Source organism: Microcaecilia unicolor, chromosome 10, assembly GCF_901765095.1.
Source record: "Microcaecilia unicolor chromosome 10, aMicUni1.1, whole genome shotgun sequence".
NCBI lineage: Eukaryota > Metazoa > Chordata > Amphibia > Gymnophiona > Siphonopidae > Microcaecilia > Microcaecilia unicolor.
Genome location: NC_044040.1, coordinates 41,137,562 through 41,165,091, shown reverse-complemented (window position 1 = coordinate 41,165,091; position 27,530 = coordinate 41,137,562). Strand labels below are relative to the sequence as shown.

Genomic DNA, 27,530 nt, shown 5'->3' with positions numbered 1-27,530 from the left:
TATTCTTATCAATTTCACAAATGTAGTTGGAAGCAGAGAGAAAACAGATTGTTTTGTCTATTAATTGAAAAGGCTCTGTTATAGCATAACAAAGATGTTCATCATTTACGGCTCAAAATTCAATCGAAACAAGTTAAAAGATGGAATAATGGCATCTTTTTTATTATTCCATTATAACGTTAACTTACAGAAAGAAGCTTCCAAGTTATTGAACGAACTTGATTTGGAATTCCAGACCAACTCAATTTCCGTAATTCATCTGTTCAAAATACAAATGACACAGTAAATATAACTACACAATCAGGCAAAATCAAATACTTCAACAACATGCATATCTCTGAAATGTAATAAATTAAGTGAATTTAAAACGTAACAAGTTAACCCCCCTGCTTACAAAGCTGTGCGGCATTGCCAACACAGCCCATTCAAAGTGAATGAACTGTGTCAGCAGTACCACACAGTCAGTTGCTAGCGCAACTTTGTAAACAAGGGCCTAAGGGGACCTTTTACTAGACTGTGTTAGGTGCTAACGTGTGCCTAACACAGCAAACATGTCCTAGCACAGGGAATGCTTAAGCATTCCACACTAATTCTGCCATCTGCACACGCTAAACACACAGTATTTTGGGGGGGAGGGTCATGTCAGGGGTAGAGAATGAGAGTGGAAGTGTTATTCAGCTAGCACGCTAACATTAAGGGAAATGGGACTTGATATACCGCCTTTCTGAGGTTTTTTCAACTACAGTCAAAGCGGTTTACATATATTCAGGTACTTATTTTTGTACCAGGGGCAATGGAGAGTTAAGTGATTTGCCCAGAGTCACAAGGAGCTGCAGTGGGAATCAAACTCAGTTCCCCAGGATTAAAGTCCACTGCACTAACCACTAGGCTACTCCTCCACACTAACTGAATAATACAGACTTAACATGGAAGCCCTTATCACTTCCAAAGTAGAAGGGGTAGGGGCTCCTACGTTAATATTTTTAAATGGCCATGCACTAATAGTAATATTAGTGCTTGACCAAAAATTTCAACAATTAGAAAAAAAGGCTATTTTACAGCTGCATGAACATAGCATGCAGGAAAGGCCCATTTAAGGTTGCATTAAGACCACTGACTATTTATTTACCGCCTTTTTGAAGGAATTCACTCAAGGCAGTGTATAGTAAGAATAGATCAAACATGAGCAATAGCAATTACAGCAGTAAAAATATTTAACAACAATACAAAGTATGGCATGGTATACTACTTGCAATGTCAACACAATATGTAATGGAACATTATAATTGATAGTGAAGGGTAAGGCAAATGGTAAGGGTAGCACAGCTTAGTAACAGGACTCCTACATGAATTTGCATAGACTAGTAAAATAATGTCAGAGTTATCTATGGACTATTTGATGGCACAAAGTCAAAAGGGTGAAACTATCTCAAGACCTTTCTCATCACAGAAAAGATCCGATAACCTCAATACTTTTGATCCAACTAGATTTAACAGCTGCCTTTGATGTAGTGGATTATATACTCCTGTTGGCATGATTAGAGGATACAGGGATGAAGGGTGTCCCATTAAACTGGTTTTGCTCCTATTTCTCAGAAAGATCATATTGAGTGGCAATAGAAAACAGTTTTTCATCTGTCTACTCTTTGTCTTTTGGAGTTCCACAGGGTTGTATTTTGGGCCCTGTGCTTTTTAACATTTTTATTTAGCCTTTAGTCCTGTACATGTAGACTTTGGAGCTTCATGCATATATTTAAACAGCTGACGTTCAGTTAGTAACTGCCCATGAACCTTGGAACGTGGGGTTTCTTTTAAGTCTAAATTCAAAATTGGAGAAGATAAATGATTAATTGAACATAAAATGTTTTAAATCCTAGTAAAATGTGAGGTATTATGGTTTGCCTCTTCAGATCCTCTTCCTAGTTCTGTGAAAATTCAAAATCAGTATGTACAAATAAAGAATGAAATTACATCGCTAGGGGGCTCATTTTCAAAGCACTTAGACTTACAAGTTCCATAGGTTACTATCAGGCTTGTTTTCAAAAGAGAAGGGCGCCCATCTTTCGACACAAATCGGGAGATAAGCGTCCTTCTCACAGGGTCGCCCAAATCGGCATAATCGAAAGCCTGATTTTGGGCGTCCTCAACCGCTTTCCGTCGCGGGGACGACCAAAGTTCACGGGGGCGTGTTGGAAGCATAGCGAAGGCAGAACTGGGGCGTGCTTAATACATGGGCGTTCTCGGCCAATAATGGAAAAAAGAAGGGCGTCCCTGACGAGCACTTGGGCGACTTTACTTGGTCCAGTTTTTCTTGCAACCAAGCCTCAAAAAGGTGTCCAAACTGACCAGATGACCACTGGAGGGAATTGAGGATGACCTCCCCTTACTCCCACAGTGGTCACCAACCCCCTCCCACCCTAAAAAAAAATCTCTCAAATATACAAAGGAATCAAAGGAACAAAAGGTCTCAATGAAAATAAAAAGTGGTTCCAAAGGGAACCAAGATGATGGAGCAACTAGGTGCCAGGAGAAGATATAAGAGAACAGTGAACCTTCAACAGAACACAAATGGTAGGAATAACAGGAAATTCCACATAAAGAAAAACCCTCTCTTTCAAGTTTATTTAAATTTTGATATACCATCCAAGAGCAAACTATCTGGAGTTCACAAATATAAAATATCAATTTTTAGAATAGAAAGTAACTACATGTATTTGGTAGGAAAGGGATAGGCAAGGAAGGAGAGGTACAGTATTAAAGCTAACAGTCAGTCAGTAAGCACTTTCAGCATGGTTTGTACCCTATTCTTCAGATGGGTGAAGGCAGGGGTGGGCAGAAATTAGTATATACATATTATAAATTGAAGGCATCAAAAAATAGAGAAGTCTTTAATTCTTGTTTAAATTTTGGACAAGACTGGTGAAGTACTAAGACCTGTGCCGATAACTCTGGAAACCAGGCCAGAGTCAAGAGAGTCAGAGTATTACCTTACCAAGAGTCTGTACTGCATGAAGTGGTACTGCAGAAGCAGGCCATGGAGGACATTCTTCTGTTCAAAGACTGGCTTTGCATTTGATTTCTCCTTCCCCAACACCTTTAATAAACATTAATTTCACTCAGCTTAACCTGCTGCATGGTGTCACTTTAACTGGGCCCCAAGCCTGCCCTCGCTCACTGTCTCGCACCACAGGATATTATTGCACTAAATAATAAACTAAATGTCATAACAAACTGGCTTAAGAGTCATAGGTTGAGTTAAATCCTGACAAATCTCCAGGTCTCTTGCTTTCTTGGACTGGCTGCCCTGAACTTTCTATCTCATTCAGATAACAGGTACAGATGTTCTTTTTTGGGTCCTCAGTGAGTTGTTTTGATAGACCAGAGATTAAACTTTCAATGACATATCTCTAGCATTGTCCAGTAATGTTTCTTTAAATTGGAAATAGTTTACCAGGTCAGGAAACTATTCACTAAAAGTGCACTCAGGATCTTTACTTATATCCTTGTAATTAGTCATCTTGATTACTCTAATTGAACGGGCTAAAAGCTATCAGATTTTAAGTGGCCACAATTAGTCCAAAACATTATTCTGGTAACCCTTTGCATCTGTGCTGAATTCCATATGCCTCTGTTAGGGCCCTTAGATCATCACTGCTAAACTGACTCATCAACTCCTCCTTTCGAGTCATCTGCCCCCACGGTTTTGACTGTGTCAGCCCTTCGTGACATCAGCCACATGCTCCCTCTTCTGCCGGCTCCGCTGCTTCCTTGGGGCTTTGGCAACAGCTTTTGGCTGCTACTGTGAGTGCGCTTTCATTTGTCTGACTGCTTTGATCTGAACTGACTTCTGACCACGCTGTCTGCTACCTGCCCTGACCCTTGCTGATTTCTGACTACTCTGTCTGCTACCTGTTCTGACCCTTGTTGACTTCTGACTAAGCATTTTTGATGGTGTCGGCCCATCATGATGTCAGCTATGTGCTCTCTCTGCTGGCTCCACGGCTTCCTCTGGGCTTCGGCAACAGCTTTTGACTGCTACTGTGAGTGCGCTTTCATTTGTCTGACTGTTTGAACTAAATTGACTTCTGACCATGCTGTTACCTGCCCTGACCCTTGCTGACTTCTGACCACACTGTCTGCCGCCTGCCTCATCCTGAGCTGATGCCTGACCATGCTGCCTGCATTGATCTGAGTTGACTTCTGACCACACTGCCTACTCTCCCTGAGCTGTGCCTGTCTCCAGTCACCAACATTTCCTGGCTGTGGACTAGTCCTGCTGGCTACCTGAACTTGGGGGCTCAAGCTTCAGGGAATGGCTGTTGGTTGAGGTGAAGAACCCAGGGGTTTTGTTGGCTGTCTTTGGTCCACTTGGACTAGGACTTAGGGCTCACTTCCTCCAGCTCCAGGACTGGTCAGTACACATTGTAAAATAACTAATAGTTTTATGTTTATAATTATAATACATTTTTTATATATAAAATATTGCATTTTATACATTCTTATAGTAGCATTTTTCTTTAGCATTTCATTGACGTGTCTAAGGTTAGCTTTAAGCTCTATACAGTTTATATACATAAGTACATAAGTATTGCCATACTGGGAAAGACCAAAGTTCCATCGAGCCCAGCATCCTATTTCCAACAGTGGCCAATCCAGGTCACAAATACCTGGCAAGATCCCAAAAAAGTACAAAACATTTTATTCTGCTTAACCCAGAAATAGTGGATTTTCCCCAAGTCCATGTAATAACGGTCTATGGACTTTTCCTTTAGGAAGCCGGCCAAACCTTTTTTAAACTCCGCTAAGCTAACCGCCTTTACCACATTCTCTGGCAACGAATTCCAGAATTTAATTACATGGTGAATGAAGAAAAATTTTCTCCAATTCGTTTTAAATTTACTATATTGTAGCTTCATCGCATGCCCCCTACTCCTACTATTTTTGGAAAGCATGAACAGACGCTTCACATCTACCCGTTCAACTCCACTCATTATTTTATAGACCTCTATCATATCTCCCCTCAGCCACCTTTTCTCCAAGCTGAAGAGCCCTAGCCGCTTTAGCCTTTCCTCATAGGGAAGTCGTCCCATCCCCTTTATCATTTTCGTCGCGCTTCTCTGCACCTTTTCTAATTCCACTATATCTTTTTTGAGATGCGGCGACCAAAATTGAACACAATATTTGAGGTGAATGCGATCGCACCATGAAGCGATACAAAGGCATTATAGCATCCTCATTTTTGTTTTCCATTCCTTTCCTAATAATACCTAACATTCTATTTGCTTTCTTAGCCGCAGCAGCACACTGAGCAGAAGGTTTCAACGTATCATCAACGACGACACCTAGATCCCTTTCTTGGTCCGTGACTCCTAACATGGAACCTTGCATGATGTAGCTATAATTCGGGTTCCTCTTTCCCACATGCATCGCTTTGCACTTGCTGACATTAAACGTCATGTGCCATTTAGACGCCCAGTCTCCCAGTCTCGTAAGGTCCACTTGTAATTTTTCACAATCCTCCCACAATTTAACGACTTTGAATAACTTTGTGTCATCAGCAAATTTAATTATCTCACTAGTTACTCCCATCTCTAGATCATTCATAAATATGTTAAAAAGCAGCGGTCCCAGCAAAGACCCCTGGGGAACCCCACTAACTACCCTTCTCCATTGAGAATACTGACCATTTAACCCTACTCCTTGTTTTCTATCTTTTAACCAGTTTTTAATCCACAATAGAACACTACCTCCTATCCCATGACTCTCCAATTTCCTCTGGAGTCTTTCATGAGGTACTTTGTCAAACGCCTTCTGAAAATCCAGATACACAATATCAACCGGCTCCCCTTTATCCACATGTTTGTTCACCCCTTCAAAGAAATGTAGTAGATTGGTGAGGCAAGATTTCCCTTCACTAAATCCATTTTGACTTTGTCTCATTAATCTATGCTTTTGAATATGCTCTGTAATTTTGTTCTTAATAATAGTCTCTACCATTTTGCCCGGCACCAACATCATAATAATAATCCAGAGCCATGCTGATATTATTACACAAAAATATAGGGGAAACAAAGGGCCTCTTTTACTAAACTGCACTAGCAATGTCTGTGTGGCAAATAAAAGGGAAGTCCATTCAATTCCTATGGGCTTCCTCTCATTTGCTGCACTGGGAATCGCTAGCGCGGTTTAGTAAAAGAGGCCCAAAATTAACTCTGAAAGCAGGAAAAATAATACAGCCACAAAAGAGGTGCCTAAAGAGAAATGGTTCATTCACATGTCCATAAATTAAATATTTTAATACAAAGAAACCTTTTATAAAGTCTCAGAGATTAAAGGTAGAAGAGAATGTAATACTTAACATTGTTGGTAATTTGCTTATTTTGTGCAGTTTTATTCTTGATTTTGTTTATTTGTTCTATGTTGTTCCCTGTCTTAAGACTTTTGGTAAAGATGGGTGAAAAAAATAAAATTTGTTTTACTTTGATTTAATACTCAGCATATTTATATTGGATCCATACACCCCATGATATGCTCAACTCTCCAATGGACCCAAATAATGTGGATTGAAGGAATACTGTATACTGTGGACTGTTCTAATATAAACCAATAAGGAGGGATAGTTACTAAGGTGCAGCACAAGTTAGCTTTCTACGAAACCTTAGTTTACTCTGAGAGTTACTAAGCCACAGTACCTCAAAAATAAAGGTTAGTGACTCCTGCAATATCATAATGCAGCCTGCGATCAACCTCACAAACTATGTTATACATCCCGCCCAAGAACTTCAAGCCGCTAAACCACGGCCCAATGCTCTCAAGCACCATCTTAAAGGGGCTCGAGTAACCCTTGCTTCCCCTGTCCCCCTCCCCCCCCACACACACACACATACACACAACTCCCTCATAGAGAGGCCCCTCGCTGAAGACCCCGGTCTATCTCTCTTAATCCCTAGTGGTCTAGGGGTTTGCAGGGCAGAAATGATCCCCAGTTGCTCCTGCCCCTGCTGGGTTTAAAAACTGTGCCAGTGACTTCTTATGGTCAGAAGTAAAGATGCCATATAAGGCTACTGAACAGGGTCGCCAGCATCATTTAGAACTTGATGCCGGCAGGTGAATGTGTCACTGGGGATTACTCCTGTCCCAGAACTTTTTGGCCACCAAGAATTAGAAGAGGTAGGCTTGGGGGGGAGGGGGGGCACCTTCACAGGGAGGCAGAAAGCAAGGTCCCTTTAATAAGCCGCTCGAGAGCATTGGGCCATAGTTTGGTGGCCCAATGCTCCCAGGCAACAAAAATAACGCTTGCTCCGAGCTGGCACTATTTGTCCTGGAATAATGGAACCTGTGTTGTTCAAATTCAAAGGATAAGAGATTGCTATGCATTCTACCATATTTTACTCAGGTGGGAAGAATACAAGTCATTATACATAAGCAAACATTGTTTAGCATTCAGCATTTAATTTACATTTAAATATGGGCAATAAACCTGGGTCTGCATTTATAAGATCTCAAAACTTAGGAGAAAAGTTTTCTCCATTACGAAGCGATTTCAGCATACCTTATGGGGAGAAAGGGCATTTTAGTTGCAACAATTATGTGTATTGTAAATATACATTAGTTATACAAACACTAATCAATCCAGCCACGGGGAAAGTATTTTATTTGACAAGCAGGACAGACTGCAATGCATTCCAGGTTTTGTATGCCATCAGGTGTCCTTGTAATAAATGATCCATAGGACAGACAAGGCGAAAGGTAAAATGAGTGGCATAGGATTTGAGCAATTTGCGAGTTAAGAAAAGGGAAGCCCCATTAGTGGATCACTGGGAGCAGAATCGGCACACTGAGGATGATTTGCAGTTCGTGGTAATATTACAATTAAGTTTACCAAGAGGTGGTGACATCACGAAGCATTTGAAAAGGAAGGAACAAAGATTAATATTTTCATGGAACACAATGGCCCCCTGTGGATTAAATAAAGAGGTAGAGTTGTTAACTGCATGGTCGATATTGGACCACAGGAAATGTGTCAGGGTACATACTGGAGTATAGTGCATGCACTAGTGTTTGAGAGACTAGGAAGGTTGGCGTAGGAGTTTAAGACCCCCAGATTAGAGGCAAGTTGAGTGAATAGTTATATATTTAAATAAGAAAATCATAAAATGAGTGAATTGTATTGTTTTATTTTTATTTATATCTTGTTAGTCTGTTCTTCTGCAGACACTGATTCCAGCAAAACATGGCCCCAGATGAATGAATGATTTACAAGATTGTCACTAGTTTTATACATGCTGGTGCTGGAGTTCAGGTTGGACACACAATGTTGTCACATAACACCATGCCCAATGAGATAAGTCAGTGTGAGTATTAACTCTGAACGTAATTTGCAATTTGAAAAAGACTTTAAAGTATGGTAGGCAGGGAGGGTGGTGCAATGATGTTAAGTGTTTGAAGATGACATCTTCAGTGAAAGGTGCCAGCGTTACACTGGGTCACTGAGCACTAAAAATATTTATTAATTGATATATAGGTGATTGAAGGATACAAGGTTTTTGTGTAATTTAATTTGATTTATCAAAACCTAGGAAGTATTTGATATCCCAGTAACTTGATTTACATCTCCCAGACTGCCCTTCTCCAACCTCTCAAGAATGACACCTCCCAGAATTATCATAAGCTCACTTCCTTTCAAGAGTTTCATGAGCTCTCTGTCAATCCCTTTCACAACAAATTGCTATAGAACCACTGACAAGCTGCTCAAAGCATCATATTTACATTTTCAATCCAACAGCGTTATACAATGTTTAAATTTGAGCTACAAATACAAATTAAATTAACACACAAGTAGTACAAAATACAAATTCAACAATTCATAAACCATTCATAATACAGTTACAAAAAAACCTCCAATAAAACCCTAACATCCAAATAAATCTCACTCCTCACTCTTACCAGGGAACGGTCTGAGAAAAAAAAAACTGAAAACACAGCAGAAAAGTTAATTACAGAAGGCCAGCATCCAGATATTACTAGTCAGGATGAACCTACAGCACGACAAAAATATCTGTCCTCTTACCTTATTTAAACTCTTTGGGACAGCCTGGGGAGAGGCCAACATAACAGGCTTAAGAGGAAGAACTCTGAAAAAACAGTTTCCTTCTTGATTCCTGAAGTTCTCCTATCAAGTGCCCGTGGTCATAAATTTTACTACCTTAACCAATTATTTATTCTGAAACATCTTTAAAAAAAATCAGTTTTGCTTGCCAGGCTCTATTCTTCTCTGGGGGTGGGAGGAGTTCTTACTAATGTGTGTTAAGGGAATAATGCACAATTTGTGCCCCTTCAAATGTATTTAATAGCAAAACTGTGCATTGTTTTATCTTATCACACATGAGTTTAAAGTACCATTGGCTACATAATAATGAGATGTAAAGAATGGAAATGCATGTAAAACACTTCATTATTATGTAAATTGAATAGCACAGCTTGCATTGAACTTCACAAGCTGCAATATTCCAGGAAAAATTAACACCAGCTCAAAGCTAGCATTATTTTTCTTACTTGGGAGCACTGGACTGCCAACATGTGGCCCAGTGCTCCTAGGCAACATCTTAAAGGGGCCAGTGCTGTCAAACAGGTTGGTGGTCAGGGTTCCCCCCCCCCCCCCCCAAGAACACATCTAACCTCCAAGAGTCCCCCTACAACCTCCCCCAAAAACATATCAGTGCGCAAGTGATTAAGTTCAGCCTGATCCCCCCCCCCAAATGGCCGCCCATAAGACCATCCCCATCCTAGGCCTACCTTCAATAAGCACTGGCACTCCAGGGGTCTGGGTCCAGTGCCAGGATGAACAGAAGTGACTGCAGATCACTCCTGTCCCACAACCCCAAAACTATCAGGATGAACAGAAGTGACTGCAAATCACTCCTGCCCCGCAACCCCAAAACTATCAACCCTTATTGAAGATAGGCCCAGTGGGACCTATTGAGAGTTGGGGTCCTTAATCACTTGGGTATTGATGTATCTTCAGGGTCTGGTAGGTATCCTTGGGAGAGGGAAACCCCTGAACTATTTGATACCACCAGTCCCTCTAAGAGAGACTCCCCAGAACACTGGGCCACGTCAGCAGCACAATACTCATAAGAAGCAGAATAACGCAGCTTGCAAGGTTGATTGCAATATGCTTTATTCCTTTACTGGGAGAGTCACTAACCTGTGATACTGAATAACCACACGTCACCGCAACTACGCTGTGGTAAAACGTCATATTTTATGACAGCTTAGTAACTTCCACTTTCAGTCTGAAATTAGAGGATTTTTTTGGTCTTAGAGCTACGGAATAGACCATTTCACAAGTATACCAGAATATCTACTATCAGTCATTTGTAAAGGAATGAGCATGAACTTTGGAATATGACTAAACAGAAACTTCAGACTACAACTCTGCATCCATGGCATAGAAAATTAGTTAGTTAAAGCCATAAAATTTAACTTATGCAGAGAGCATAGCCAGAAAAGAAAAAAATATCCCAAATAAAACCATAACTCACATCACATTATTTCCTTTCTCTATTCATTCTCTTCCCAAAGTGAGACATTTTATCCTTATGAGAGTAAGAACCACGCTGCTGTGATGGCAAAGAAATTATGATCAAATAAAAATAGTGCCGGGTGCTTCATACAACTAATTTTGTATATTTTACTTTCATTTTTTATCTAGATACAAACTTGCCCAAATTTTAACCTTTGGCACATTTGGCAATACAATGTTTAACGAGAACACCTATTTCTGCTAAGAAAAATACTACATTCAATTCCCTAAGGAAAATACAATAGGTGTCATCATAACTAAATGTTGCTTTTCAACATTTAAGTTTTAACTATACATTATTATTAGATTCACCGAGTAAAAGCATAGATGATTTTCTGATAGAAATAAAACCTAACCTATTTGTCTGCAATCATTCAACAGTTCTACTACTGTAGCCTGTGCCCTGTAAAATGATATACAAGAGCTCAAAACTTTTATTTTGAATACAGCAAATTCCTCTTATTACAAGTAAAAGTATGTACTAATGATTTAAAGGAGAATGACAGGTTTTTCTTCTATTATTCATTCTATGTCTGAAAACATATTTTGCTGACATTACTGTAAATCGTTATATGAAGAGCTGGCTTGCATGTACAATTAAACGAAAGATAGAATAAACTAGATTTATAAGCATCATATACCTCTAGCAAATTTCTTAACTAGTTTAGCAGCATAAGGCTAGAAAATTCTTTCCAGGTTATACATTTGTGGAACCGTAGCTCCCCCAACAGCTTCAAATGAAAAACGAGCACTGCAACCAGAGAAAGCTTCTATAAAGGGTTGGATAAAATTTCTATGGTAACCACAGCAACTAGTTTTGAATATAAATAATAGAGCTCTGTTAGGTGCTTCATTAAATTTCTTCAGGCAAACACTGCCTTTAATCTCCTCAAATAAGGGGGAAAAACAGGAAGTACAGTATTCAAAATAGATAATCAATATTCTGATTCAGAAATCATTCACGGATAAAGTTGCTTGCCAGATGCCAATGTAAAAAGGATCATAAAAAGCTTTAGGTAATAAAGCTAAACCTAATGAGCATACCAGCAAGGCAATGGACAGTAATGTCATATCCAGTTGATGAAAGAGTATACTATTCAATTCCATCTTCCCAACTTTGCTCCCCGCCTCCCAACATAATATTCCAATTCACAAAAAAAAGAACACACACATACAGCTCAAAGTCAAGATTGACAGTTATTTAACAAAACTATTGGCCTGTCTTCTACAAAAATTGATGATGTGCAAAACATGATACAAAAGTAAGGCTTTTATCTGACTGTACTTAGTAACAGCAACTTTTTTTCCTATGCATCTACTCCTAAGAAATGATGAAATGTGAGAGGTTGCTTTAACCCCCCCCCCCCCCCTTTTTTTTACAAAGCTGTGTGGCAATGTCGACACAGCTTGATAAAAAGGGGGGGGAGGATAGGGAGCACAGCATTTCTATTCTATTCTGTCTGTCCACTCTCACTCTCCTCTCCCTTCTGATTCTCTGCAGGATATTGCCTAAGAGAAGAGGGGCTACCCAGAGATGGATGCGGAGAGCTGTTCTCTGATTGCTACTGGCTATTAATAATGGTGCACTAGCCCACAATGATTTGACGAGGGACAATATAGAACAGCATCAGAATTTGGTTGTCCATACTATTAACCATTCTGTCGTGTAATTTTAAATTGCTGTTATAAGCACTATGTATGTGTTCCTTTTCCTCCTTTTAACCACTTTATCGATGACTCTGACAGTAGACTACAAAGGTCTTCATACCCTTGTATATTTTTCACATTCTGTCTAAAAACATAAAATTCAAAATGTATTAAGAGTTCCACAGATCCACACAAGACTCTCAATATGAAATAATTACAGAAATATTCAAAAAGTAACTAAGAATAAGAAAACAAAAGGGTTTGGTTGTGTAAGTCTTCATACCCTTTGACTCAACAGTTTGGTGGAAGCCCCTTTGCAGTAATAACAACCATGATTCTAAGTGTGTACCAATTTTGCACAACTAGGAAGGTGGGGAGGTTAGAGGGTTTTTATCATTTTTCTTGGCAGAACAATTCAAGCTCATTCAAATTAGACTGCAGTCTTCAAAACCTTGTCACTGGTATTCTACTGGATGCAGTTCATAGATTTGAATAGGCCACTCGAGGATATTCACTTTCTTCTTGCTGAGTCATTCAATTGTTGCTTTTGCTTGGAGAAACATTCTGCTGAAAGTTGAAATCTTCTCCCCAGTCCTAGGTCTAAAGTAGTCTGGAACACTTCTGATTTGTTGTGGTTGTCCAGGTTTTGCTGCGTTTGAATAAGTTCCATTTACTCAGATTTGGCAAGACCTAGACAGCCGAAACAATCATGACACCAGCTGCGGAAGCCTAAGAGAGCAGGATCATGTGCTGTGCTTTTACCTCACATACATTGTTTAGCATTCAGGATAAAAGGTTTCAGGGGCCCTTTTACTAAGAAACGAAGGCGCCTACGCGCGTACAATTCGCATCAAATTAGAACTACCACCCGGCTACCATGTGCCCCGGGCAATCAGCAAACAATAACAGGTAATTGAAATATGGATCAATTATAATACTAACTAAACATTTGTTTACTTTCTAAAAAGTACCTGGGGAGATCAAGACATATAGCTGCTCACCAGCTATTAAATATAACTGTTTTTTTACAGGGTTTCAGCAAAGAGCTTTTTCTCTCTCTTCTCCCAGGCTGAAACTGGGGAAAAAGCCAGTAAAGTAAAAAAAAAAAAAAGAGAGAAGTCAGTCCTCTATAACAGCTTTAAGGCCAAACTAGAGAAATGCTTTTCCAAATTAATTAGTTTACAGGCTTAAAACACACTGTTCCATTACAATTGGTTTTTAGTTCTTTTCTGAAGATAGCCTGTGATTCTTCTTATCGCTTTGGGAACCCAAAATAGTTAAATCCAGCCATGAATATGGATTTGTAGATTAAGTCTTTGCAGTTAGGTAGGTGAAAGAGTAGGTAGCTTTCAGTTTCTGGGCTTGCATTTCTTCAAGACAGTTCGATCAAGTCTAGAATGTAGTCGTGAGACATGCCAAACAGTATTCTGAAAATGAGAGTGCTTGATTTGAAAAATAGTCTGGCCTTTATTGGGAGCGATGTTATATAAATCAAATAGATATATGTATAAAAGAGGAGAGATCGTCAGTAATCTCAAAGTAGAGCAATAACTGAGCTGTTACCTCCCAAAGCACACTGGGAGTCTTTTACCAAGCAGTCTCTAATGACCTACTACTGGCTAAATCCAGAGGTCTCTATTCTATCCTTATCTTTCTTGACCTATCTGCTACTTTCGACACTGTTGACCACACTATACTTCTGGATACGCTGTCCTTGCTTGGATTCCAGGGCCCTGTTCTTTCCTGGTTCTCCTCTTACCTCTTGCTTCGTTCTTTCAGTGTTCACTCTGGTGGATCCTCTTCAACTTCCATCCCGCTTTCTGTTGGTGTGCCTCAGGGTTCTGTCCTTGGACCCCTCCTCTTCTCCATCTATACCTCTTCCCTTGGTATCCTGATTTCATCCCATGGCTTCCAGTACCATCTTTACGCTGATGACTCTCAGATCTACATCTCCACCCCTGAAATCTCAACCTCGATCCAGGACAAAATCTCAGCCTGCTTGTCTCAACGCCATCTAAAGCTCAACATGACCAAAACGGAACTTATCATTTTTCCCCCTAAACCCACCCTCCCCTCTTCCCCCTTTCTTTATCTCTGTTAATGGCTCTCACATCCTCCCTGTCTCCTCGGCTCATAACCTTGGAGTCATCTTTGATTCCTCTCTCTCCTTCTCTGCCCGTATTCAACAGATCGCCAAAACCTGTTGCTTCTTTATCTACAATATTAGCAAAGTTCGCCCCTTCCTTTCTGAATAAGCTGCCAGAACCCTTATCCACACCCTTGTCGCCTCTCGCTTGGACTACTGCAATTTACTTCTCACTGGTCTTCCGCTCAGCCATCTCTCTCCTCTCCAATCTGTCCAAAATTCTGCGGCACGACTTGTTTTCCGCCAGAATCGTTATACCTACACTAGCCCGCTCCTCAAGTCACTTCACTGGCTCCCTGTCCACTTCCGCATTCAGTTTAAACCTCGTACTGACCTTTAAATGCATCCACTCTGCAGCCCCCCATTACCTCTCCGCTCTCATCTCTCCCTACATTCCTCCCCCTGAACTCCGCTCACTGGACAAGTCTCTCTTGTCGTCCTCCTTCTCCTCCACTGCTAACTCCAGGCCTCGCTCCTTTTCTCTCGCGGCACCTTATGCCTGGAATAGACTTCCTGCACCTATACGTCTAGCTCCATCTCTAACTGTTTTCAAATCTATGCTGAAAACCCACCTTTTCACTGCTGCTTTTAGCTCCTAGTCACAATTGCGCTCCCCTTGTCCCTTCCTCCCTTCTCACACATTACTTCCCTCACCCGTAACTGTCTTGTCTGTCTGTATTATTTAGATTGTAAGCTCTTTTGAGCAGGGAGTGTCTCTTTGTAGCAGGTGTTCAGCGATGCGTGCGCCTGGTAGCGCTATACAAATGCTAATAATAATAATAATAAAGAGGTAAGCCCAACGTGGGCTTACTGCTCGTTAAACCAGATATACCATCGGGCTACTACAGCAGCCAGGAGTAGTCCCCACCCCCAGTGCGCACCATTTCTGGCACTACAAAAATATTTTTAGTTTTGTAGCGCCGGTGTTTACTCGGCAGTAATCACTGCCTAATTACCACCGGGTTAGAACAGGAGCCCTTACCGCCACCTCAATGGGTGGCAATAAGTGCTCCCCCACTGAAATGGCCGCAAAGCAAGTGCTTCACTTGCCGCAGGGCCATTTCTTAAAATATATATTTTTTGAAAGCCTTTTACCCACTTTCTTTGATGTTTATACCACTGTCCTTACAGTGCTCATCACTTTTCACTTTTTTGGATCATTCAATATATAAGGTACTATCACCAAATTATAGCTGGACACAGCTTTGGTGTAATTGAATAATAGTCTTTTTAAAGACGACCTACATTTGGTACATTTCTTTGCAACAGCCATTATTGCATTTGGGTTGAGTATTCTAGATACAGACTCCTGAGGAAAACACTATTGCTGAAACATGGTGCCATGTCAAGTCCATTTAACTATTCATGGAATAAAGCCAATAACACTTTCTCCGTCTCCTGGGTTTCATTGGAAGAGTCTTGGTGGTCACGCTAACCCCTTATTTTTGTTTTGCCTTGCTTTACCTGTAGCAGATCTTGTTTCTCCACTCTGGTGGTTGACTTTTACAAGGACAAATCAAGACCAGGTATACATATGAAGTATCATATTTATATTAGCTATTCATTCTTCCATTTACATCTTTGCTTTCCTGACTACTTTACCAGCTTCTCTTAGCTTTTCCAAAATATTATTGCTCACCTTCCTCTTTCTGCAACCTCTTGTAGTTTATGAATGCGACCCTCTTTTTCCTTACCATTTCAGCTACTTTTTTAAAACCAAAGCGGCTTCCTTTCCTCATATTTTTGTTGGAAAAGTAAATAAAAGTGTTTGTTGCCCTTCTAATAGTTCCTTCCAGTTTTGCCCACTGCTTTTAACTTCCCCCTGATTTTCCCATTCAACTAACAACTCCTTGACAAAGTTAATTCTTTTCAAGTCTAGAACCTCCACTTTTGAATGACATCTAGAATCTTCATTTTTTTTAATGAATCCTCTCTATACATATCTTAATATTGAACCATACGTAATCACTGGATGCCAGATGAGTACCCACTATAACATCAGAAATATTCTCCCCATTTGTAAGCACTAGGTCCAATATGGCCCCCATCCTGTCTGGGGTCCATTACCAACTGCTAGAAAGGTTCTTCCTGTAGAGAATCCAGGATCTCCCTATTTTCAGAAGATCTTACAAAGGGATGGCCCAATCAACATCTGGTATACTGAAATCACCTATGAATAGTACGTCCCCTTTTATAACTATATTGTGAATCCCTTCAATTAAATCTCTGTCCACTACTGCTGCCCATGAATGCAGATGTTCGAATCCCTCTTTCCAGATTAACCAACAGTGTCTCCCCCTTACCCCCTAAGCCCTGCAATTCTGCTCCTTTACTATTATCTTTAACATATAATGCTACTCCCTCTCCTTTCTTCATACCATGACCTTCCTGAATAGATTATAGCCTGGTATAACTATATCTCAGCCATGGTTCTCCATGAACCACACCATGAAATCCAATTCAGCCTCTTCCGTCACAGCTTCCAGATCCAGAACCTTATGTCCCTATACTATGGGCATTAGGATACGCTGCTTTCCAGATGCTGCCCTTTTCCCCACTTCTACAGAGGTATTTAATATCTTACTTATCCGAGAGCTCTTTACTTACCTGAGGGCTTTGTTCACCCATCCCCAATGATCCTAGCTTAAAGCTCTCTTCATCAGATTAGCCAGTCTGCTGCAGAAGACACATCATCCCTCCTTCAATAGGTGGACATCATCTCTGCTCTACAGCCCTTCAAAAATCATCCCATGATCCCAGAAGCCAAAATGTTCTCGATGACACCATCCATGCAGCCATATATTCATCTCCAGGATATGAGCCCATCAGCTTTAGCCTTTACCCTCAACAGAGAGGATCAATGAGACCATCACCGGTGCACTTAATCTTCAAACAATTATTTGAAGTTTCACTAGATACAAGATTGACACCTTGGCTTTCACTTTTTTTTAAAAAAAAGCGTCTTTGTAACCACAGATGTCTGAGAACACATTATTTCTATAATTCACCCAACATAATTTCATTCATTCCCTTTAATCAATTTTAATCCACAATCTTAATCAAACTCTGAACAGAATGAAATAATCAGAGTATACCTGATAACATTTCCAGATTTCTTATAAGCTGAGTGCTGCTGACACAAATGTTGAGAGACAGAATCAATTACAACTGGAAAATTGTTATCTCTTGTATTAAGAGCTCTAAATATTTTATGGCCCTAAGGTTTTCAAGCAATAAAGATTTATTCATTTTTGTGGCCCAACATTTTCCTGATAATTTGATCTGTTATTACACAACTGGACCATCTTAAGTTCCAGCAGTTCCATTTAAAACAAGAAACCATCAAATGTTTGTATTTTTTAAAATGCTTGTCACCACTAAAAACTGTTATTTTGCAATGTGGATTTAATATGGTGAAAAATGCCTACAAAAAATATGACACAAAATAATTTTGTTGTGTGTCAAAATTAGTTACAAGAAAGGGGCAGGACTTATGTCAGTGCTGTGTACTGTCATGTAAAGAGACATGGATTTGATTCCTGGGACAAGAAAATGCTTCCTGGGCCAGTCCATGAAGAGAGAGTACCAGTTGTCACACACCTAGTGACCAGATTTAGGTCCATCATTGCAATATTCTGGAAGGAGCCTTGGTACATACCCCCCAGCTGAGGATCACAACTGAAATGTGTTGGGAACTAAAGTGAGATGGGAGTGTATATAAAATATGGAGAGAACTTCCCAAGTCATTTCTGTGTATTGCCGTTGAGGCATTCCATAGTTGACCGCCCATTTTCTGAGTTCAAAGGAAGTCCCATTACCATATTTTCTGTTGGTCTATAATTGAACGACAACCGAAAAAGATTTGTTTGATCCCCGATGCAGGCTTTGATGTCGAAACACGGCCGTGTCGGGTCGTCATCTGAGTATTAATAAAGTTGTTTGGATTTCCTCAACATCTGTCCTCACTTTTTTGTTTTCATTGTCTATGATTTGCGTGAGGATTTTCCTCTCCGCTTTTTGTTGCTTTCCTAAGTATATATCAACATGAACATCTTTTCCTTTAAATTCCATTTATTTCAGAAGTGAGGCTTTTTAATTACCAGCTAGCAGAAACACTATACAAAATTACAATGTTTCTAAGAAGCTAATTTGCTCTTTATTCCCTACAGGCATCTACTTCCACAGCATCTACAAACTCAGACTTCCAGAAAGTGGCACCTCCAACTGTGTAAACTATAAACAAATTTTTATTTCACAGAGACCCACTCGTCTTTACTTACAAAAAAAAATACCACATAATATAATTCTAGGGCAGTACTGTGTAACTCACAAGTCTTTGGTTATTCCTGGCAATTTCACAGTTATATTACTTTAATTTAATAGATTTCTTTACTGCCTTTTCAATATATTGTCCAACACAGTTTACAAAGCAAAAACCAATCTATCAGTAGTAAGCACACAAGTACAGCTACTAACATGCAAAACTGCATTATTTTTTTATTTTACTTTGAATTTTTATTGAAATAACATCTCAAACATAACAACGAGCCATTGGCTACAGCATATGACATTGCCACAAATGAATTTTTATTTTAACATTATGGGTTTAAAGCAAAACTGCATTATTTTACCACAGGTCCCATTTTATGCAAAAGGAGCTATTTATTAATAATGCAAGTTAAAAGTTTAGCACATAGTAATTATAGATAAGGTTATAAACACAAAATAATAAATCAAATATATATACAGATATTTAACAAAAACAAATTTCCAAGTTACATCTATCACAAAATTACCCTTACCTAAACTCTGCACAAAATATGACACTTGGTTTTGATTTTCCAAATTATGAGGCCCTTTCACTACGATGCATTAGGCATTAAGGTGCACCTAATGCAGCAAAAATAGTCCAACACAGGATGCACTAAATTATCCTGCATTATTTTTGACTTTTCGTTTTATAGTTGAGGGGAGATGTCAGGGGCAGAGAGTGAGCACGGAAGCAGTAACCAGTTAGCGCGTGGACAGCTGTGCACACTAACAGGTTACTGCAGGGTTAACGCAGGCGCCCTTTCCATTACCTAAACAGAAGGAGGTAAGGGTTTCCGAGTTAATTTTATTACATAGCCATATATGAAACAAATATAAAAAAGGCTTTTTCATGGCTGTGCATGAAACGAGCTTAGCATGCAGGAAAAACATGCGTAAGGGCATGCTAAAACCATTTCTTAGCGCAGCCATACTGTAGGTGTGCTATCTTTTTTAGCGTGCGCTAAAAATTAGTATACACTAATGCTAGAGACACCCACAGGAATACATGAGTCTCTCTAGCATTAGCAAACGCTAAATTTTAGCATGTGCTAAAAACAATAGCATGCCTTAGTAAACAGGGCCCCTATTTTTCAGATGTTTATCTATGTAATTCAACTGCAGTGTATCCAAATCACAAGGGGGTATGTCAGGGACATTTCAAATGTGGGATTAGGGTGTGCTAACACTTGGATGTTTTACAGCCATAATGGACAAAACTAAAACATCGAGACCTCTTTTTAGAATGAATAAGACATAAAAAGTCACTCTAAATTGTCAGATGACCACTGGAAGGATTCAGGGATGACCCCTCCTTACTTCCCCAGTGGTCACTGATCCCTTCCCACCTCCAAAAAATGTGAATAAAAATAGTACTCACCAGCCTCTATGACAGCCTCAGATGTTATAGCCAGGTAAATTAGAGCAGCATGCAGGTCTCTGGAGTAGTCTAGTGGTGGGTGCAATGCTCTACAGACAGGTGGACCCAGGTCCATACCTCTCCTCCTACCTGTTATACTTGTGGTGGAAACTGTGAGCCCTCCAAAACTCACTAAAAAAAACACTGTACCCACACATAGATGGCCCCTTCACCCAAAAGGGCTATTGTACTGGTGTACAGTTGAGGGTGGTGGGTTTTGGATGGGTTTTGGAGGGCTCAGCAGACAAGATAAGTGAGCAACAGTGAGATGTATACCTGGGAGCATTTATTTAAGTCCAAACCAGTGCTCCCCTAGGGTGCCCAACTACTCTCCTAGGATGTCTGGGGAACCAGTCTGCTAAAAATGCTGACCCCTCCTATATCCCAATGGCTTGAACTTGGGCTTTATTTTTTTTCCCGAAAATGTCCTAAAAAGATAAACACGAAAAGCACAAAACCTTGTACAAAATAGACGCTTTTCTGTTTCTGAAAATGGTTACATTTGCTATTCGGATTTGGGACGTTTAGCGCAAAAGTCTGGCATAGACTATCGAAAATGCCCCTCCACGTGTCATTATAAAATAGGCTAGAAATAGGTGCCTATTTGGTTTTGATACTTAGTCAACCTGCTAGATTTTTTAAACATTTCCAGGGGACAGAAACTGAACCTACTGTATTAGAAGACCCCACCCCTCCATATTTTAATGAAAATCATTAAAATGCCTGACTATACGATATTTAAATGCCTCATCCTACAACCAAGTGATGTATTTATCACGTCACATGTTACAACATGTTATTAGTAAATAGGCCCCATCACAAATGGTGGTAACTGTGGTAAAATTGTGCATCAATAAGCAACATAGCTTGATAAACCTCAGAATATTTCTTAATACAATGCCTTGTAAATGTCTTCACATCCTTGTACATTTTTCACATCTGCTGTCTAAAAAATACAATTCAAAATGCAATAAATAGGAGTCTATTTCATTGATCTACACAGCATACTCTATACGTTCAATATGCATGAACAATTATAGAGATATTCAAAAAGTAATTAAGTAAAAAAAAAAGCCTTGATTGCTTAAATCTTCATTGACTTTGTCACAGAAACCCAAATGAATTTTGTTCTGAAAAACAATCTTAAACAAGGACTACAATGAATTCAATACAGCCTCCAAATGTCCAGTCTTATTTTATTTTAAAGTCATTTATAGCTTGCCAATCCAATGCTCTTGGTAGTTTACAGCACACATAATAATGTAAACATACATACAGACAGCTAAAACAGTATTAACTAATAAAAGGAAGAAGATTGAGGAATTTTTTATAATAAAAAAAAAAAGCTGGACTTGGACTAGGCAACTATTTTATTCAACCAATGATTACACTGGTATAGTATGCTGCCTGGAATTCTGGTCCTAAAACAATGTTTCTATTGATTATTTCTCCACATAATAGGTATTGTGAAGAGTGGATTTTTTTTGGATGGGGGAGACTACTTTGGTATATACAATTGCTGCGTTTGTCCCATGAGGTTGAAGCTATCTCAATGATGTAAGGACATGTACTATGGAAAAATGGCCAAAAACGGTCCACTGACTGGATATTAAACTATAACAAAAAGTGGACACTATAGATTCACTACTTAAAATATTAATAAATCGAGGAAAAAAACTTCAGATGTTTCAAGATATTCTAACCTCATATCATTAGAGGTAATTATTTTCTTTGTCATTAGCAACAATTTAATCATCGGTCAAAAAACCCTGGTTTTACAAAAACTTTTATAACATGTCAAACTCAAATAACTCATGTAAACAACATTCAAAAGGAATGTCAGAGAAACTTACTGACTTCACGGTAAACTTGGAGGACATAATGGGGCAGTTCAGCAAACTGAAGAGTAGCAAATCTCCTGGACCGGATGGTATTCATCCTAGAGTACTGATAGAACTGAAAAATGAGCTTGCGGAACTACTGCTAGTGATATGCAATTTATCCTTAAAATTGAGCGTGGTACCAGAAGATTGGAGGGTGGCCAATGTGACGCCCATTTTTTAAAAAGGTTCCAGGGGAGATCCAGGAAATTATAGACCGGTGAGTCTGACGTCGGTGCCGGGGAAAATGGTAGAGGCTATTATTAAAAACAAAATTACAGAGCACATCCTAGGACATGGATTACTGAGACCGAGTCAGCACGGCTTTTGTGTGGGGAAATCTTGCCTGACCAATTTACTTCAATTCTTTGAAGGAGTAAACAAACATGTGGACAAAGGGGAGCCGGTTGATATTGTATATCTGGATTTTCAAAAGGCGTTTGACAAGGTACCTCATGAAAGGCTACAGAGGAAATTGGAGGGTCATGGGATAGGAGGAAAAGTCCTATTGTGGATTTAAAACTGGTTGAAGGATAGGAAGCAGAGAGTGGGGTTAAGTGGACAGTATTCACAATGGAGAAGGGTAGTTAGTGGGGTTCCTCAGGGGTCTGTGCTAGGACCGCTGCTTTTTAATATATTTATAAATGATTTAGAGATGGGAGTAACTAGCGAGGTAATCAAATTTGCTGATGATATAAAGTTATTCAAAGTCATTAACTCGCTACAGTGAAAAATTACATAAGGACCTTACGAGACTGGGAGACTGGGCAGCTAGATAGCAGATGACATTTAATGTGAGCAAGTGCAAGGTGATGCATGTGGGAAAAAAGAACCCGAATTATAGCTACGTCATGCAAGGTTCCACGTTAGGAGTTATGGACCAAGAAAGGGATCTGGGTGTCGTTGTCGATAATACACTGAAACCTTCTGCTCAGTGTGCTGCTGCAGCTCGGAAAGCGAATAAAATGTTGGGTATTATTAGGAAAGGTATGGAAAACAGGTGTGAGGATGTTATAATGCCGTTATATCGCTCCATGGTGCGACCGCACCTTGAGTATTGTGTTCAATTCTGGTCGCCGCATCTCAAGGAAGATATAGTGGAATTGGAAAAGGGGCAGCGAAGGGCGACTAAAATGATAGCGGGGATGGGACGACTTCCCGATGAAGAAAGACTAAGGAGGCTAAGGCTTTTCAGCTTGGAGAAGATACGGCTGAGGGGAGACATGATAGAGGTATATAACATAATGAGTGGAGTGGAACAGGTGGATGTGAAGCTTCTGTTCAGGCTTTCCAAAAATACTAGGACTAGGGAGCATGCGATGAAACTACAGTGTAGTAAATTTAAAACAAATCGGAGAAAATGTTTCTTCACTCAACGCGTAATTAAACTCTGGAATTTGTTGCCGGAGAACGTGGGGAAGGCGGTTAGCTTGGCAGAGTTTAAAAAGGGGTTAGACGGTTTCCTAAAGGACAAGTCCATAAACCGCTACTAAATGGACTTGGGAAAAATCCACAATTCCAGGAATAACATGTATAGAATGTTTGTACGTTTGGGAAGCTTGCCAGGTGCCCTTGGCCTGGATTGGCCGCTGTCCTGGACAGGATGCTGGGCTCGATGGACCCTTGGTCTTTTCCCAGTGTGGCATTACTTATGTACTTATGTACAGCAATCTTTTTATGAAACAAATACTACATGCATTCATAGAGGACTAAACGGCGTTTGTCCCTGCATATATAAATCCATATTTAATTAGATAAACCATAAACGAACAATTCATGCCCAGACAAACAAGGAATGAACAGATGATTTCATTTTTTTATGGAAACAGAACTCTTGCAACTACTTTCCTTCTCTGTGCTTTGGATTCAGAAGTTCAGGCCACCAGATAGACAGTGTTTGTTCTGCAGTTGCTGCATAACTAATGGCTGTCTCTAGTGAAGGTCCTTATTTGATTTCATTTCCCTCTGAAGCAGACATAATTAAAAGAAAAAAAAAATAATGACGTATTAGCAGCCTGTTAGCCACCATTACAGTGCACCCATGGCAGGGTCCTAGCAAAGTCTTCAAAGGCTTTATATTTCAGTTGCATGATTTTTCCAGTTTTTAATCTGTCATATTTAATTTAAAATGTTAAGCACTTTTCTGAAATCTGAATGCAATAATGTATCAGATCATCTGTGGAAAATCGAATAAAATTAGTTAAAAGAAAACCACCAACATAAATTTATTCAGTTAAGGAATGTTTTCAGATGCAAGCTCTGAAAACTACTATAGCCCATTCCAGAGGCTAGGTATAAGAAATGAAGTAGATACTTATGTTGGAAAAGATAGTAAAAGTCGTGAATTCATTACATTTCAACTGATAACACTTTTTGAAGGTATAGCAGAATTAGAAAAGGTTCAAAGAAGAGTGACCAAACTGATAAAGGGGATGGAACTCCTCTTATATGAAAAAAGGCTAAAGAGAGATGGCTGAGGAGATATCTCTTGATTGAGGTCTACAAAATCCTGAGTGGTGTAGAACAAGCAGATGTGATCCAATTTTTTTACACTTTCAAAAAAATACAAAGACTAGGGGACACTCAATAAAGTTACATGGAAATACTTTTAAAACAAAAAAGAGGAAATACTTTTCACTCAATGAATAGTTAAGCTCTGGAACTCATTGCTGGAGGATGTGGTAACAGCGGTTAGCGTACCTGGGTTTAAAAAAGGTTTGGACAAGGTCCTGAAGGAAAAGTCCATAGTCTGCTATTGATATAGATGGGGAAGCCACTGCTTGCCCTGGGATTGGTAGCAAGGAGCGTTGCTACTATTTGGGTTTCTGCCAAGTATTTATAATCTGGATTGGTGACTGTTGGAAAAAGGATACTAAGCAAGATGGACCATTGGTCTGACCCAGTATGGCTATTCTTATGTTCTTATTGGGGAGAAGTGGAAGCTCAGAGAGGAAATTGCAAATCAAAGGTGCTGAGGACCAATGTCTGGAGAGTAATGGAAAAAAAAGGTATAACTGCTAAACAAATAAAGGATTTTGTTCTGTGAACACAGAAAAGAAGGACCACAGATGACTGACAAAGACACATATGGGCATGATATAGATACCACACCATTCACAAAAGAAAGTATATATGAACAACTTGCAAAACAAAAAGGCTAGAATACCAGGATACTAAAGGAGCTCCAAAAGTTCTGGCAGGTTATCTAATGGAAATATACAATAGATCTGTGAAGACAAGGGATTTTGCCCAAGAATGGAGAAGAGCTCTTCACACAAGTGATAATAGAGAAGAAGTGCGCAACTACAGGTAGGTAAGCATTACTTTGGAGGTAGGAAAAATAACGGAGAAGAAAAGCATAGTATACTTTCTAGAATTCAATGCAAGATCTGAGGCAACATGGTGTATACCAAAGGAAGATATTGCCAAACAAATCTGATCAATTTCTTTAACAGGGTAACCCTGCAAATGTCTGCAACTGGAATCATGTGCTCCACCCACGAGGTCACATGCGCCCAGGTAGAATGCATGTGCAGACCTCAAGAAGCACTCTTGCCCCCCGAGCAAATAGACAGAGGAGATCGCCTCCCAGAGCCACCTGGAGATTGTCACCTTTGAGGCGGCCTCCCTCCTGCGGTGACCCACAAAGAGATGATCGGGGAATCTAAATGCCACAATCCTGTTCAAATAACAGTGAACAGCCAGATGAACATCCAGCCAATAGAGATCACCACCAGCCTCCCGCTGCAAAAACACCAGAAGAGAGATGGCCTGGTTAACATGAAACGGCGAGACCACCTTCGGCAAGAAGGATGAACTGGACGCAGAATGCGCTCCTGGCATGACAGGGCCTGAAGCTCTGAGACTCTCCACACCGATATAATGGTGACCAAAAAGGCCATCCTGAGGTAAAGATCCTTCATGGTTGCCACCTGCAAATGCTCAAATGGAGGGCGCAGTAACACGGCCAGCACGAAATTGAGGTCCCAAGGCAGAATGATAGACCTTATTGGAGGGCACACAAGATGAACTCCCTGCAAAAAAAGCAAGCAACGTTTGGAGTGGACCAAGAAAGAACAACCCTGGACCGGCACCCGAAAGATCACAAAGGCCGCCAACTGGACCTTCAACGACGAGAGGGCCAGCCCCCTCTGCAAACCATCCTGGAGGAACTCCAAGATCTCTGCAACAGTCCTCAAAATGCGCCAGACTCTGACATAGGCCAGCGAAGTGAACCACTTCCTCACATTCAACAACATAGAAATAACACCACCAAATAAGCGTGCTTCAACAAACATGCCCATTCAAGAGCCATGTTGTAAGCAAGAATTGAGCTGCGTCTGGCATGGTCACTGGGCCTTGAAACAGAAGCGGAGTCGCAATAGAGAGCCAAAGGGGCCGGCTGACCAGGAAGTGCATCAGATCACCATATCACAGACTGTGAGACAAGTCTGGGGCAACAAGTACCACTGCTCTTCCCCCACCCCACCCCCATGAGCCTCTATCCTCTGAAGAACCCCACCCACCAGGGGCCACGGAGGAAATACATACTGCAGGCCGTCCTGAGCACAATTCTGGTCACCACATGTTAAAAAAGATATAGTGGAATTAGAAAAGGTACAAAGAATGGCGATGAAAAAGATAAAGGGGATGGGATGACTTCCCTATGAGGAAAGGCTGAAGCGGCTAGGGCTCTTCAGCTTGGAGAAAAGATGGCCAAGGAGAGATATGATAGAGGTCTATAAAATAATGAGTGGAGTGGAACGGGTAGATGTGAATCGCTGGTTTACTCTTTCCAAAAATACTAGGACTAGGGAGCACACAATGAAGCTACAAAGTACTACATTTAAAACAAATTGGAGAAAATATTTCTTCACTCAATGTGTAATTAAACTCTGGAATTTGTTGCCAGAGAATGTGGCAAAAACAGTTAGCTTAGCGAGATTTAAAAAAGGTTTGGATATCTTCCTAAAAGAAGAGTCCATAAGCCATTATTAAGATGGACTTGGGAAAATCCACTGCTTATTTCTAGGATAAACAGCATAAAATGTATTGTACTGTTTTGGGATCTTGCCAGGTAATTGTGACCTGGATTGGCCATTGTTGGAAACAAAATGCTGGGCTTGATGAACCTTCAGTCTATCCCAGTATGACTTAAGCTCTTATGACATCAATTGCTTCTGCCAACTGAAGCTTTAGCATTCTGAGCCGTGCCATAAGATCCATGATTAGGGGTCCCCTAACTGGAGCACCAGAGAGTGGAAAGCCTCCACAGAAAGGGACCGTTCCCCCGGATCATGACGGGTCCAACTGAGGAAGCCCATCTGCACATTCAACACACCAGCCACATGCTAAGCTGAGAATTGAAGGAGATGAGCTTCCGCCCAGACAGCAACTCGGTTGCATCAAGTTCTAAGCCATGGCATTGTCCGAGAACCCAGACCACTTTGTTCTCTAGAAGGGGCTGAAAGGCCACCAGAGCTAAATGAATGGCCCTGGACTCCAGACAGTTGAAAGATCACAGAGCCTCCTCTGGCAACCAAC

The 27,530-nt window shown here is 40.3% G+C and overlaps 1 protein-coding gene across 1 annotated transcript in view; it reads right to left on the bottom strand.

The window, feature by feature from the left end:
- The window catches only part of TBC1D22A (TBC1 domain family member 22A), a 382,275-nt gene that overhangs the window by 283,451 nt on the left and 71,294 nt on the right, over positions 1–27,530 (bottom strand). The window contains exon 5 of the mRNA XM_030216168.1: positions 189–259. Within this exon, the coding sequence (XP_030072028.1) occupies positions 189–259 (71 nt within the window). The remainder of the gene's footprint in view (positions 1–188; positions 260–27,530) is intronic.